The 16,818-nt window shown below is 32.5% G+C and overlaps 1 protein-coding gene across 6 annotated transcripts in view; it reads right to left on the bottom strand.

Annotated features, from left to right (window-relative positions):
• LOC145249474 (protein FAM13A-like) overlaps positions 1 to 16,818 on the bottom strand; it is a 388,341-nt gene that overhangs the window by 128,292 nt on the left and 243,231 nt on the right. For all 6 annotated transcript variants that reach the window (XM_080111053.1, XM_080111056.1, XM_080111054.1 and 3 more), the window contains one exon: positions 1,212 to 1,341. In XM_080111053.1, the coding sequence (XP_079967179.1) occupies positions 1,212 to 1,341 (130 nt within the window). The remainder of the gene's footprint in view (positions 1 to 1,211; positions 1,342 to 16,818) is intronic.

The raw sequence follows: 16,818 nt of genomic DNA, 5'->3' as shown, positions 1-16,818 counted from the left end.
AGTTTTATGCTTTAAGTGCTTTATATCTTCAAAATATTGGATCATGTTGTTTAGTTTGGTAGTTTTGTAGACGTAAATTGTTTTAATTTTTGGCTTTGCAGAACATAAATGAGTTTTGCAATTGGAAAAGAAAGAAAGAATATCAATGTTTATTATATATATATATATATATTTTTTTTTTTTTAAGAGCCAATGGCACAGTGGATAAAGGCGTTGAGTCTATGGTTCCAGGTGAACATTCTCTGAAGATAGCGGTTTCAATCCTATTAAAAGCAGGCTAGAGGATTAGTTGGTCAAACGTGAGGAGATAACAGCAACTATGGAAAGCAGTAATTACTGAAGATACAGTTAAGAGATTAAGCCTTTCAATCTCATCGCAGTTAACCAACTGATGATGGCCAGAGATTGACCGAAACGTGGTGAAACAACAACAACAATGAAGAGGAGGATAGCAGTCTGCAAATAAATAAAAATCAATGTTTGGCGCATTTTTGGTCAGGAGGCCGGTATTTTCAGACAGCCTGATCTGGTAGCACCAGATGTGATGCAGCGGAAAGAGATTCATCTGGAGGTTGAATATTCAATCCTCACTACACGTGATATTAGGTAAAAATAAAATAAAACTTAACACTTCTACCCGTTCATGGCTGGTGGAACGAAAACAATTTATCCCCCACCCACCCACCCAATCCTGTGTAGATTACATAAAGGAATCAGTTCAATATTCTACCCAGGTTCCAGAGTGCAACAAAAATGCATCTGGAGAGAGAAAGTTATTGTAAAAAAAAAAAAACACACACACACAAACCGAGCATGCAAGGTCCCCCTCCACGAGTGAAAAATTTACTTTCACCATGACTAATATTTGTGAAAAAATTTAAAAGTTATGGTTATTGAAAAAAGTGCAAACAAATAAACACATGAACGATTTCAAGACAATTTTACTCCTTTAATATTCCCTAGGGGGCCATCAGAGTTATCTTGGAAAATCCATTTTAGCAAAAATTTACTTTCACCATAACTAATGTTTGTGCAAAATTAAAAAAATTCAAGGAGTGGTTACTGAGAAAATGTGAACAAATGAACGGACATAAGTGAATTATTAGGTCCAATCCCTCCTTTGCAGGGGGATCAATAATCAAGGGAAGAATAGTTAGTTTGAATAATACAATTGTGTATGTGTAGGAGAGGGGTGTTATGAAGTTACTTACTTCAGCAGTCCAAGCAGATACTCCTGGTTCGTTCTCGTCAGCAAAAAGATCATTATAATGAATAATGAACTTGTGCACTATGTTGTTGGTGGTTGATTGATCCTTGAGACCAGTGAAGTCAGATGCACACCTGCAAGAAAGACGGACAAATGGTTAAACAGGTGTACATTTTTAACTTTGACAATGTACAAAACAAGAATATTTAAAATGATAACCAAAAGAACTTATCACTAGTAAATTTGATCAGCCTTAACAAGTACAAATATTATAGTGTCCGTTTTTTTACGAGCCAAAAATGAAGAAGTTTCCAATTTCCTAGTAAAACATGTTCGTTATCAGGAGTATACGTTAAGTGTTTAGGTAAGCTAAAATTCTGGCAGCAACCAATCTAAATATCTTTTCCAATGTCATACGACTTAATCTAACCAATCAACGGCCTTCCTATGGAGTTCCAGATGATAAACAAGTGCACATAGATAACTATCTGTACATTTCAATTTAATAGTATATATACAATTGATAAATAACATATAAATATAATAAATATTTGCGAGACTTTCACAGTGGCTAAGCAGGTTAACAACAATACAGCAACCGGAGTTTTTCTGGAAAATCCGTTCTGTTACTTTTTTTTTTACTCATATCACGTTTAATGTTTGTGCAAAATTTCAAAAAATTCCAATGCGTAGTTATTGAGGAAAGTGCGGACGAACAAACAAGGGTGAATTTATAGGTCTACCCTCCTTTTGTCGGGGATCAAAAAAAAAAAAGTCTCAAATCAAGTAGATCCTGCTTTATTAGCCAAGCTCCAACCTCTGTCCGATCGCTGCAATGTTGCATCCGTGTGTCTGTTTTACAAGTACTTTAATAGAATATGATCTGATAAACTCATAGCACATGTGCCTCAACGATGGAAATACTCCCAACTAACCTGCTAAGTAGCAAATCCCCCTTTACTGTTGAGGTCTCTAGATGCCGGAAAGTCTTCTATTCCAATAACTTCTTTCCTTGGACAGCTAGACTTTGGTATTCCCACCCTGTTTCTTGCTTCCCTAACTCTACTAACCTGCAGAAGTTTAAATGTAATGTGAACAGACGTCTTACTTCTCAACTATCTACAGTACCCTGTTAAATACGATCCCAAATAGTATCTGCTTACATTTCAAGTGCCAATATGCCTTGTTTGAGATGAATATGAGTTAAAAAAAAAAAAATGCTTCTTGAGTTGAACTGCTACACATAATTCCGTCACTATTTCCTGCTTTCCTGATTGTACTAACATGTAAGAGTTTAAATGTAATGTGAACAGACATCTTGCTCATCTCCAACATAGTCCCTAACAGACATGATCCTGAATCGTTTGGGTGGAAAAATAAAAAAACTTGGGTTCAATGCGGTTAGTAAAAGCCAAATGAAGTTTACTTGAAATCAATCAACCTTGCTCTATATTCTGTTATCAAAGTTTATTTTTAATTTTTTTAATCTTTAGCTTTCTCTCTCTCCTCTTCAACGATATATTTTTGTGAAGAGGTTCATGTTTTATTGTAGGATTGGATTCATTAGATGGATGTGATGAGAGCATGACAAATGCTTTCACACAAGAGGAAACTCAGCGTATGGCAAACACTAAACATGCAGTCAAGGTTAAAAGATAAATATTTACAACAATTGAAACCTTTTATTTTCTCTCAACAGGGAAGTCATCATAACCTCACATGACCTCGTGTAAGGATGTGCATTAATAATAAAAAACAAACTAGCAAGAACTGGATTTCACGAATTTTAAGATTAGTCACGATATAATGATATTAAACCTTATGTCTAGAATCTTTATTCTAATTTTGATCATACAAATATAATGCATACACATACCTAATTTTTTATATATATATATATATATATATATAGATAGATAGATAGATAGAGAGAGAAAATAAAAATAAAAAGGAACAAACCGTTTTATGTGTTCATCAACGTTTCGTCTTTATTTCGAGATTTCCTCTGGATGAAATAAAGACAAAACGATGAACACATAATACGGTTTGTTCCTTTTTATTTTTTCTCTATTTTGTCGGAATACTATTTCCATCATTTTCATCATATATATATATTTCTTTTTTATTATTCTTTATGTAAATACAGTCATGTGCAGACTGCTTCAACCATAATTGATCTCATCAGGCAAGAAGATTTAAAAATCCAAAAAATTGAAAATGGGTTCAAGACCATTTTCAATTTAAGAGGAGAGAAAATATATTTTGCCATGACTGGCATGAAGAAAGGTTAAAGATCTCTTAAATTGAAAATGGTCTTGAACCCCTTTTCAATTTTTGGATTTTTAAAAAGTCTTGACTGATAAGATCAATTATGATTGAAACGGTCTGCACATCATAGCAAGATATGCCTGTATTTAAATAAAGAATAATAAAAAAGAATATAATTTCCCTTCTTTGATTGAGCACTATTAACGACCCTTGTTAAAATTCAATTATTCTTAATTTTTGGATATCTTTCTACCTGGAATATATATATATATATATATATATATATATATATATATATATATATATATCTCCATCCATCTATCCATCCATTCATAGCCTTTGAGCCTCTGGAGAGGCATAGGCCATTTACAACTTTTTGTAGATGCTTTTGTAGTGAGGAGTTCTTTTTACAGGGTGAGGGTGCTGGCCCCACACCCAACCTTCCCAGAAAGTACATACAGCACCTAGCCTTCCCAAATGGTCACCCATCTGGTACTAGCAAGGTTAAACGTTGCTTAACTTCGGTGATCTGGTGAGAACCGGTGTGTTAACGTGATTGTGCCGTACACACACACACATATATATATATATATATATATATATATATAAAATAACAGTATAGTTACATTCCAAAATTCAAATATTTACTTTTCATGCAAAACAGCTCCTCCAGCATCTTAAAATTTCAGTACATTTTTTACAGATCCGTTCCCTTATGCAGAAACAAACGGTTATTATTATGTCAATACCATCTCTTTTCAGTGCATATACTCTTCAGTATACATTCATACATTGAGTTTCTAAACAAAAAAGATTGATATACACAAAGAGTGAAATATAATTGGAAAAACATTTTACAAAAATGTAAAACGATAGCTTTCTTGTTAGCTAATTTCAAAGGAAATTTGTAGCAAAACTTCTTTTACAATTGTTTCAAAGCCAATTTAAGAAAATAACACTTTGATTAATTGCTTTTTCTTTATACAAACAGCGAAATAAATTTAAAACTTATTAGAAAGTTTTAAAAAATATCTCCAATCGAATATAGATAAATTGTAAGATTTTTGCTTCAAACAATGTTTTCGATTTATTTTACTATCAAAATGTTCATGATCTCTGTGAATTGATTTCAGTTTGCATTGCAGATCACTTAGTCCACAATCGTATCCATTTGGTTAAATATGTACCCCTTTGCTGACAGTGATAGGTATTTATGAAAACTTCAACATTTTAAACAACCAAACATTGCTTATTGTTTTTAATCACAATATCTTTAAAATCAAAGATATGATGCATATGATCCACTGTGAAAAGGTTTCAGGCAACTAAAATTCTAAGAGGGGGACAGTATGAATCATTTGTATTCTTCAGACTACTGTTCTCATTTTGCATGCTATTTTTAAACCTTTTAGTTAATGTAACCTCAAATTTTTTTCAGGAGAATCGCAAAAACCCATGGTGTATTGAATAGAGTACATTTTAATTTTAACGATATACAAAACAAGAATATTTAAAATGATAACCAAAAGAAATTATCACCAGTAAAAATATTTCATCAACCCTAACAAGTACAAATGTTATAGTATCCGTTTTTTACGAGCCAAGAATATTCCTGATTTCCTAGCAAAACATTTCCGTTATGAAGAGTATATATTGTGTTTAGGAAAGCCAAAATTTTGACAGCAGCCAATCTAAATTAATATATTTCCCAATGTCACATGACTTAATCTAACCAATCAACAACCTTCAGTTGTAAGTTACATTTTTATGGAGGTTAAATGTTCAATCCTCAGTGTGGCCAACACTCAAAATACAATTGTAAATTACTTAGGATTTTTATCCAGTCATGGCTGACAGAAAAAGAGCATGCTACCCCCGTGGATTAAATAAAGGGTTTTGTTTGAAATTCTGTGCAGATTCCGGAGTTTGACAAAAAGATTCCAGAATTCAACAAGATACACCTGAAGAAGGTCAGAGGTTATATCGACTGAAACATTGTGAAAATAACATTCAATAGGAGAACAGTAGTCTGAAGACTCCAAATAATATGAATAATCAATCTTCATCTAAAACAAATTCAGAAACAGAAAAGGACATATTTAAATTTTGACGTTATTGTATTCGGTTTTATTTATTTATTTATTTTTTTTTTAAATAAGATCTAAATAAATTAAAATAGACAAATAATAGACTGAAGAGAAACAAATTGGATAATATGTGACAAAATGGCATAGAGTGCAACAGGTTTGCATGAAATCTTAAAAGGAGAATTGGTACTAATAGTGTAAATGGGGTTCGACACATCACTATCTAGGGCTGCAGTCTCCAAAGTTTTTGAACGAGAGCCATATTGTGGACTTTCTAAAGCTACGCAAGCAAAAAAAAATTTTTTTAAATGACCTGGACATGTTTAATACAATTTTGCTCATTAGGTTTGATTTTTAGTCAAAACTGGTTCTCCAAAACCTTCATCTTTTCATCACTTTCTGAACAAAAAAAAAACAAAAAAAACAAAACAACGCGATTTTCACATATTTTATTTTTATGTTTTCCATCAGAGTTCTGCAGGCCGGATTAAAGACTGTGGCAGCCCGGATCTGACCTGCGGACCATAGTTTGGAGACTGCTGATCTTGGGTATTGATAATGAGAACGGGAAGTAGCTTGCAATATGCTGTCCCAATTATTAACAGTATTTTTCTTATGTATTTATTTTAAATAAGACAAATATAGTTTTAAATATGAAATAAATTGTAAATTTCTGTCTATCTCTACTCAAAAAAAAAATAAATTTCTGAATAAATTACTGTTGTAAAGGAGAATATTTCCTCATAAGTTTTAAACTTGTCTGACAAACATGCATATAAAATATATCCACTATAATTAATCATTGTACAGCTAAACTGAGAATTATCCATTCTTTTTCCTATTTTGTTTGGATTAATGATGTAATCCTTTTGCTACTTCAGGATTTATCACATAAAAATCTCGTCTGTGTCTTCAACCTGTTTAAGTGAGCAACACTATCCTTTTATAATGCTATCCGGTTTGCACAGGGAGCAAACAAGTGTTGTGAAGTGCTTTATGTGGATGGTAAAACACAAATATGAAGAAAGAAATGGACGAAAATGATTCTATGGAGATCAGCAATATAAATAATTTATTTAACAATTTTACAACTAGAAGAATTACTATGAAATGAGAAGGTTCACTGAGTCAATGTTGTTAATGAATTTCCCTGTTTTATTATCATCTAGTCAAATACAAGGCAGACAACCTATGCTTGAAAAATCATTTGGCAAGGTACAAGAGATATTTTCTATTAAAACTGGATCTAGATGATTGATCTATATATTAGTGGCCTGGCAAGGCGTCAGGGGAGACAATCAAGCAAAAAGAACCCAACCAAAATTCATCCCAAAGCAGCAAAACCGAAGCTGGCTTGCCAGGACACACACATATATATATATATATATTATATATACACACACATAAATGTAGGCAAATTTGAGCATATTTTATTGGTTTGAAAATATAGGCTCTTTGTTACCAATTGTCATAAAATTTTAACCATATAATAGAATTATAATCTTAAAAAAGCCTGCAAATTTTCATGTAATTTCATCCCATAGAACCAAAGATATAAGCATTTCAATATTCAATTTGACTACCAGTGTATATATATATATATATATATATATATATATATATATATATATATAATTGCCAAAAAGTCACATTTGCCCTTAAGGTCACACATTAAGGGGATCATCCATCATCCAGAACCTATTTTTGGCACTTTTTACAGCCATAAAATGTTTCAATCATAGTTATTTTTCCTAGTTTTGCATATGAATTATAAAATATCTGATATTTCTCCAGAACTTCTGGCCTTGATGGAGGGGAGACTACAACTTGCTGCTATGGTTTCAAATGATCTGAAATAACAGCAAGGCAAGACTTGATTCCAAATATTTCTCATGTTATATCCCCCCCCCCTCTTTGGTTTTCATACATAAAATTTCACAATATGTAAGGATTATATTATAGTGGAGATATTCATAATCGTACCCTATTTCCAAAAGAGGGAAGATATAACATGAGAAATATTTAAATAAATATATGTTTATGGGAAAATATGCTTATTCAATTAGATTTCACCTTTTATTTATACCAATCCTTTAATTTATGAAGCTCAATGTAACTACAGAGCATCTACAAATAAATGACAAAGGGTCTATATTTCAAATTTCAAGATGTTGACCATCTTACCGTTTATTTCTTTAAGTATGTTGAAATGTTGGTCACTACCCATACTCCTTTATTTCCTTTTAAAATTGATGAGTTCCTTTTCTCCTGATGAGTTAAGGGTGGAATAAATTTAAAAATTGGCATGATAATTACATGAATGATTCTGCGGTACGAAACAGGTGCTCTCAAGAATTGAACATTTCAACATGCTTAAAGAAATAAACGGTAAGATGGTCAACATCTTGAAATTTGGAATATAGATTTTTTATCATATATGTATATAACTCCAGTCATGCTATGAATGAATATACATTCAGCAAAATTAAGTTTTGTTATTTACAAACATCCGACAAATTGTTGTGACTTCAAGCATTAACTTTCCTTACATTCTTATTACATTTTGTGTTTTCCCTTTTTATTCTTGCATTAATAGAAGAACCTCTCCTCAGACTACTTGACTGGTGGTAGTGGGGAGGTGTGAAGATGTGAGGGGTGTTGAGTGTGTGTGTGTGTGTGGGGGGGTGAAATTAGGTTAATAACCACTTTGCACTAACGCGAGGGGAGGGCAATATGACCTTGGGTTAGCAAAGTGTGGGTTATTTAAAATGACAAACCCTTTTCTTGTTAGCATTTCAGAACAAACAACATAAATAACAGAAGATAGAAACCAGTTGGGAAAGAATTGGGTCTGTCTGAAAAAAAAAAAAAAAAAAAAAAAAAAAAATCAAAATTTCTATGTCACCATTAAACAATAAAAGAGTAAAACTTTATTGTTGACAATAGAAGAACGATTAATAACAGGTGAGCTGTCGTGGTGACCACCGTGGGTCCATTAATTGTCAACAACTTTCAATAATATGAATGTACACATGCACGTCAGAGAGAATGTCAGGTTTTTATCTACGTCATTTGAAAAAGGAGTTTTATCAAAAGGAGTCTTTTTTTTTTTTTTTTTAGTGAGAACAAAAAAGGGTGATTATCTAGAATTCCCTTATATTAAAAAAAAAAAAAAAATTATATATATATATATATATACATACACACACCAAAAATCTTTATGATGCATGTCGCTTTTAATATGTAAAACTAATTGCTGCTGCTAACGAATTGCTATTCAAGCAACTTCGACTCATGAAATCTCTGGAATCCACCAGCACAAAATATTGTAAAAGTATCTTGCAGTGTTATCTCTCGACTGAATATTGTTTAGTTTAATAAAATATACAACAAAATGAATGACAACTATTATTTCTGGCAAATAAGTCTGAAAATAAGCAAAATAAATAGAAACAAGTATTTAATATATATATATATGCAATCCTCAAAGACTGAGGCAATTTTTTCCCGATCCAGTGTGCTACTTTTGAGAGAGTTAAATTTTCCTCATATTTAAAACCGACTTTGTGTCTAAGTGCCCTAGTGGGGAGGCAAGTAAATAACTATTTGTTTTTAATTGATGGTTGGAAAAAAAATCTCCAAAATAAACCAGATTTTTTTTAAAGTTTGAAAAAAAAAAAAAAAAAATTTTTTTTTAAATACAATTATAAATCTGCATAAAATAAAATTAGTATCAGTTTTCTTGGATTCTTATGTCTAAAATAAGTAACCAATTTTGATTTAGATGGACTAGTATAATGTTTATTTTTTGTTAAAAATTTGTAAATAAAAAAATTTTCTTTTTCTTTTCAGATTAGGGAAAATATTTTAAAAATATGAATCAAACATAAAAAGAATGAACACTGGCCTACAAAAATACCTGGGCTGAGCTGTTTGGCATTTCCTGGTAGAGATGCCTCAGGCAACTAGGAGTTAGCTAATCCCTTTTAAAGTTTTTTAAAACTTGTTTTGTGATTTAATCACAATATTCAGCTTTTAAAATTATAGAAAATCGAGTCTAAATTTTTTAGTGAAAAAAAATTAAAAAATCCCCAGTTAAACTTATAAACAAAAAAAAAAAAAAAAGAAACTGCTCTTAAGTTGTAAACAAAATATTTGTTTACTTTTATGCAAGTTTAATTTTTTAAATAATAACTGACAATTATGATTTATTTTATTAGCTCCTGTTGATCAAGTTGCTTGAATCAGCAGGAGCTGATCATACATTTTAATTGGTCTAAATTTATGGTGGCTGTATGCAAATGCTGAGCCGTGTGCAAAGTTATGTCATGGTAAGAAAAAAGGAAAAACTATAAAAAGAGGAAGTTTGAGAAAACAGGTCAGAAAGAAGGAGTATGATTTTGTTAGAGACATGGGTGACATCACAGCCATAACGCGAAGTCACACGTGGCAGAAAAATGAGGAATAAAGTTCTTTTTTTTTTCAAACCAGAAACAGGAGTTGAAGTTTTTTAACATTAACAAGGACGTTATAATCATACACAAGGCAGGATTTAGTCAGACACAATCAAATGGTGTCTTGTGTATAACTAAATTTAAGCTGATTAAAATTTAAAAGTCACATTTTTTAAGGTATTATTTTATAAGGTTAAATTTGAAAACTTTAGAAAACCGAGTAATGTTGTATAACTTTTTTTTTATTAAATGAAAAATAAATTTAAGTTTTGTTTTATAATTTAACTTTCAAAATTCTATTAACAAGTATAATTTGGTCAAAAACACATGGCAAGGTAATGATTAACCCCCCCCCCCAAAAAAAAAGTAAAACAAAAAGACTCAGGTAACACCAGATAAATACAGCTAGTCTAATATGTAAAGTTGAGAATGTATTTCTGTGTGTTAATCTATTGTGCACAAGAACCAAAAACCTAGATGGAAGAGAAAATATGAAAAGAATAGAAAGGGGAGATAAATTGGAGAAAAACAAAGACAAAAATAGATGAAAAGTGTTGATCAGAATCGGGGAAAAAAAAAAACAAAAAAAACGGGACTTTATCGAAATCGGAAACATTTGTACCTATTTTCCGATGCAAAAAACGATTCTTTTAATTGTCTTTTATTTGATTTTGTTAAAAGCAAAATCTTCCACTGCTGGTAATAATGATAAAAAAAATAAATATTTATTGATTTTTAACTAATCGTAAAACTAAAATCTATAGATCATCCAATACAAGTGTATTTTTGGGTTTGTATTACTGTACACATAGATTCGAAAAAGTTGTCAAAAAACAAATATATAACAAATAAATGTTATCAAAGGCAAGATAAGTTACTTTTCTACCTAACTGAATATATTTTTCGTGTTTTTATTCAATGTAACATGCTTATTCAGCTCGAAAAGCATACAGTGTTTAACGATGTATTGGAAAATTCAAAATGGCGCCCGACACTTTCTTAAACACGGTAAGTTCAGGAAAAGATGTTATAAATAATAAACTAGACAAAATACTGTTAGAAATTCGCTCATTATATGTTACAGTGACATAAGTTGACATATATTCGGTGTTTTTTTAATAGTATTTTGTCTAATTTATTATTTATAACACCTTTTCCCAAACTTACCATGTTAAAGAGAGTGTCGGGCGCCATTTTGAATTTTCCAATACATCGGTAAACACTGCATGTTTTTCGAGCTGAATAAACATGTTACATTGAATAAAAACAAAAAAAATGTATCCAGTTAGGTAGAAAAGTAACTTATCTTGCCTTTGGTAATATTTATTTGTTATATATTTGTTTTTTGACAACTTTTTCGAATCTATGTGTACAGTAATACAAACCCGTATTTTTTTACGCATTTAAAAACATGTATTTTTACGATGATTGGGAAAAATAACTACTTCATAGTTAAATATTTAGAGATTCATAAAGAATTGGAATCGGTAATTGTATCAGATAAATATTGGAATTGTCCCATCGGTAGTGAAAAGATAAGGGGTGGGAAAAAAATAAGAGGGGAAAAAGAACAAGAAAAAGGAGAAAGAAGAAAAATAAACAAGGAAGTTACCGCTTATCAAGGCCTGAAAGCGACAAGAGTGTTATATGCAATATTTCTTAATGGTTCCCAAGCATTCGGTGCAAACTTGTATGAAACTTGCCCACATATAAACAATGACATCAACTAACCTCATAACCTGGCATACCTACATGCATACCCACTGCACTTTTAAAACAGTGATCAACTTCACATTAAGCTCCCCCACCTCCCCTATCTAAATTATTACACAAACTTTGTCAAGGCTGATAAATAGTTCTGCAGTAAAAGTGGATGACTGCCAGGTTATTAATTTAATTTTTCTTTAATCTTAAATATCTGCATAAAATTATTATTAAAAGAATTATTTCAAAACTTCAACTTCTGATATGGAGATTTTATTGATTTGCTGATTAGAGTTGGACATTTTTTTTTTAAATAAATTTTAATAATATTCCTACTAATGTGTTGCAAAATTCTTTCATTGCATTGATAAATACTTTTTTAACACACTAGCTGTACACCCGGCGTTGCTCAGTCATACAATGCACTGAAGCATAATATTTTAATTTATGCAGATTGCGTAGGTCTTTTTTTCTTCTTTTTTTTTTACAAAGGAGTCCCCACTTATCAAGGCCTGGAGGCCACTCGAGGATATGGGTTAATGAGTGTACAGTGGTTAAAGGGAACATGTCAGTCATCGTTAGTAGCAGAAATTTGGTAAATTTGATTACTTAAGGGGATGACTCATCAAGAACTTGTTCACATTGGACTTGAAGACAACCATATTGTAGTCAGTTGGAAAGCAGGGAACAGAGTTCCACAGGTGTGCAGTTCTAAGATAGAAACTTTGTTCATGGAATCTACATTTAGGTTTAGGCACAGATAAAGAGTAGGGGAAATTGTTGATAGTGGTTTCAGCTAGAAAAGTGTTTTTTGTAAAAGCCAAGCCGGGGGAGGAGGCATAGATTGGAGCTCAGACGAGCACTTGCCATGAAAATAATGATAAAGTAGAGACAGGCTAGCAACGTTTCTTCTGTGGGAAAGAGGCTGCAGGGAAAGAAAAGAGCATCCCCCACTAGGCTACAAACTCTATTTTGAACTCTGTCAAGGCAGGATAAGCTGCTTCTAACAGCCCCTACCCAGATGTGGCAACAGTACTCCATCCTTGACTCTTATACAGGTAGAGAATTGTATCAGCAGTGAGATATTTACTCGAGTGGTAGAACGATCCCACCATTTTTCCAGCAGCCTTGACAACAGATTTGATGTACGTGTTCCATCTCAGATCAGGAGTAAAGGTCAGACCTAGAAGCTTGTCAAAACATGGAGTCTCCCCAAGATGAGAGCCATTCATGTCAATTGATACTAGACAGAAATCAGGGCGTTGATGATGGAAAAATTGAAGCTTTATTTTAGATGAATTAAAATTAACCAGCCACCTCTTTCCCCATTGCACCACACGATCAAGATCAGAGGAGAGAGAATCAGAGAACCTGATCGCATAGGGTAAAATTAGCTGCAAAGAGTTTGGCTTTGCCCAATGCTGACGAGATATCTCAGGTCCATTGATTATGGTTGGGATAGAGTACACACTTTTATTCAGGACCCTGTTTGTTATTTGCCAAAATTGGTGGGAACCAAACCTCTGTTCATCTACTCTGGACTTCAGACTGAGCATACAACTCTCTGGCGTTCTTTATTACTCTTTTACAGTGGTTGCTGGCAGTCATGAAGGCGGCTTTAGTCTCAGTACATCTATTACGTTGGAAGCAATAGAAATAGTGATTTCTGTGCGCAATGGCAGCAGCACATTCTAGAGAAACCCACGTCTAGCTGTCAGATTTTTGCTGGAATATTTTGGAGGGTATGAAGTGGTCTATACCTGCAATTAACCATTCTGTCAGGTCTGATACTATAAAGGACACATCCTTTTAAAACAAGGAACGCAAAGGTAGATCTGATATAAATGTATGAAAGCTATCCCAATCAGCCATAGAGTATCAATATACTGTACAATGAAGAGATATCTCTGAGGACTTATTACATTTTGTTTTTATCTTAACCGAGACAAATAAGTGATTGGAAGATCCCAGGGTAAGTTGTGAGAAAAAGGTCTAGAAGACTTGCATACTGACCATCAGTGTTAGATACACGGGTGGATTTGTGAACAATCTGAGTTAGGTCATAAGAATGAAGAATTGTGACAGAACCTCCCCTTACCATCTGTTTTGTTTGAGTGGGTTAACCATTCCACATTGTGACCATTGAAGTCTTCACATATGTGAATGTTAGCCAAAGGACAGACAGGATATGGTCAATTTTCTCAGATATGCTCTTAAAGATAGTAACTCCGCTGTTATGGGGACGACAGAGGGCAAATATAAATGCAGTGGTGTGAGCAAGTGCAATCCGAAAGCACACACAGGGCAATTTAGGGTCTTCTCTGGAGATGTCCTTACCACATGGAAAGCCATTTCTAATGTAGGTACATATTCCATGCAGATTTTGGATGTTAAATTAGAATATCCTTTAATTACAAACTCCTCTAGAGAAATAGTAGTCTGTCCAATTCCAGTTTTGCTTAGGAAAAATAGGTCTGGTTCGGTCTCCTGTTATTGGATTTTAACCTCTGGAAGATTGAAACAGACACCCCTGATGTTGGAGAAAGAGACATGGTAGTGGGGGTCTATGTTGGAAGTTTGGGGTCTGGGTGTAATCGTGTATTTTTTCTGGAGACTTTTTATGGAGTTTTAGGATTTGTGGAATAGGTCAACAGACTTTTTTAGAACAGGGCAGAGAAGGAAAGTAAGAGAGAAAAAGAAGTGAAGAAGTTTGTTTTTTTTATAGCCCATGATAAGGTAAAGCTGTAACAATTACCCACTAATATGGCATCAAGAAGCCCCACCAGAAACTACTGCATGGTCCAGAATCCATTTACCAAATGGCAATACAGCAGCCCCAGTACTTTGCCCCTGCTGATAGAACGGCCTACTTAGTGGTTAATCCAAGGTTCAGGTCCTTAACTATCAGGCGGATAATGTTAACCCAGTAAAAGATTTACCTCCAGCACCCTTATTAGTGACATGATTACAAGGGAATCAATCCTCTATTGAATATTATGCTACAAGGAATAATTTGCCTGACAAACTAATTCGCAAAAAAACAAAAAATTAGAGGTAATTTTTTTACATTAGGTCCACCTCCACACTTTTCTTTAAAATGACGACTTTTACTTCATGTTTTCGACTATGCTGAAGAAGAAAATCTCATTTAAATTTTGCAGAGATAAGTAGTTTTTTTTAGATATAAAAACCTGTATTATGAACTGTGATTCATTGGCCACCATGTTTGTACATACATACGCATATGCGATAAACAAATCTACTTCTGTGACAGACATTGCCACCTCCTCCCATTTTTTTTTTTTTTTTTTTTAGTATTTGTAGGTGGGTATGCTGACAACGAATATCAGTAAAATTTGGGGTAAATATTTTTTCACCCCTCCAAATGGAATGTCTATTCCAAAAACCGTTCTTAACATGGGGAGGTTGGGAGTGTTTATTCCGAAAATCATTCTTAACATGAAATTACTCAAGGAAGTGAAAAAAGTTGTAATTGTTTTGTTTTACACACATGCACATTACTAATTTCTCTGTTGTCAAAAAAAGTGGATTTGTTTCCATTAGGTGGCAGTGTCAGTCACATAGAAGTATGCTTGCTTATCGTACATGCATACAAACATGGCAGCCAGTGAATTACAGTGCATTTCATATCTCGAAAACTACTTGTCTTTACAAAATGTAAATGATATTTTCTGATTTGCCAAAGTCGAAAAACTATAAAAAAAATCATCATTTTAAGGAAAATTGTGAAAATAATTGTAAAAAATAATGTCTTTCATCAAATTCTGTCTGTGTTTGTTTACAATATCATGTCAGCTGATATTTGGGCTTGACGATGAATGCTCTAGAAAAGTCGCTTCTGATTAATATTTAGTTTTTTTATGCAAATGAAAAAATGATTTGTGACGATTTTAAATAATACCTCTTCTTTTATCATAAATTGAACTCATTAATAAGAGAAAATTAAAATAAAATGGTGAGGTACACCCGGGCTTGAACACGGAATCATGCGATCTGTAGTTGCATACTCTAACACTAAACTATATCTCCAGATTATAATAACTGTTTTTTTAAGAATAAATGATTTGCTGAAATTTTATTATCTCTTTTTCCAGTGTAACGTAAAATATTCCCCCGTAAAAATTATTTTAAAGAAAGACTATTTTTAGGAACAGATATTTTTGATTTTCAATACTTATCGAATGAATTTCTGTACAAAACATATCTAAGAATACTGCCAGACATAAATTAGCCTTGTGTGAAATTTGCAAAAGATAGGTTCCGAAACGGCTGAGTCTATGAGGAAGGAACTCTCACACTCACATACACAAAGTGACTTTTATATAATAGTGAAGATACCAAGTCAACATTACTTCTTTAACCTCCATTTTATATGCTGACATGTGTTGGATGGCTTTTAGAAATTAACTTCCAAACTAACCTATCTCTGGCCAGGTCTTTATCGCTTTTTCTCTCAATTCAGTCTCATCGTTTTTCTCCCATATTTTCCTTAGCATCTACTAACCCAGAAACTCATTCTCTCAATGCGACAAAACCAACAGTCTCCTTATACTGCCCATGTTGAATCTTCCACTGAGATCCACAGATCTAAGCCTGTCTAAGATTCCCATCACACTTCCATCATTCTTATATTATTTCTCTCCATGCAATGCATGTCCTCAATCCTCACTCTATATATAAGTATAGAGTAATTTATTATTTACGTTTTCTATCAAAAAATAAATTATTCAAAGACAATTAAAAAAAAATGTTCTTTGTTTTATGTTTGAGAAAGTATTACACTGAATGGCATCAGGTACTGTGTCATTCGAAACCAATTCTTTTTAAAATGCCATATTTAAATGAAATACTTGTTAAAAAAATTAGCTTTTTTTTCATTTTTATTTGAAAGTCACAGTTGTTCATAAAAAAAAGTAAAATGATCATATTTTAATTTTTGTTTGCAGAAATTATGAGAAACTTTGATAAAAAAATTTTTTAAATCCTATACATTTGTGATTTTAAATAAATAATCCACAAACGTATAGGATTTGTTTCTAGAATAAAAGTTATCACACACGCACATTTTACTGAAATT

The sequence above is a fragment of the Euprymna scolopes genome, chromosome 28, assembly GCF_053919585.1.
Source record: "Euprymna scolopes isolate OS-2025 chromosome 28, ASM5391958v1, whole genome shotgun sequence".
NCBI lineage: Eukaryota > Metazoa > Mollusca > Cephalopoda > Sepiida > Sepiolidae > Euprymna > Euprymna scolopes.
Note: the sequence above shows the minus strand (reverse complement) of the source record. Positions and strands in the feature narration are given on the sequence as shown.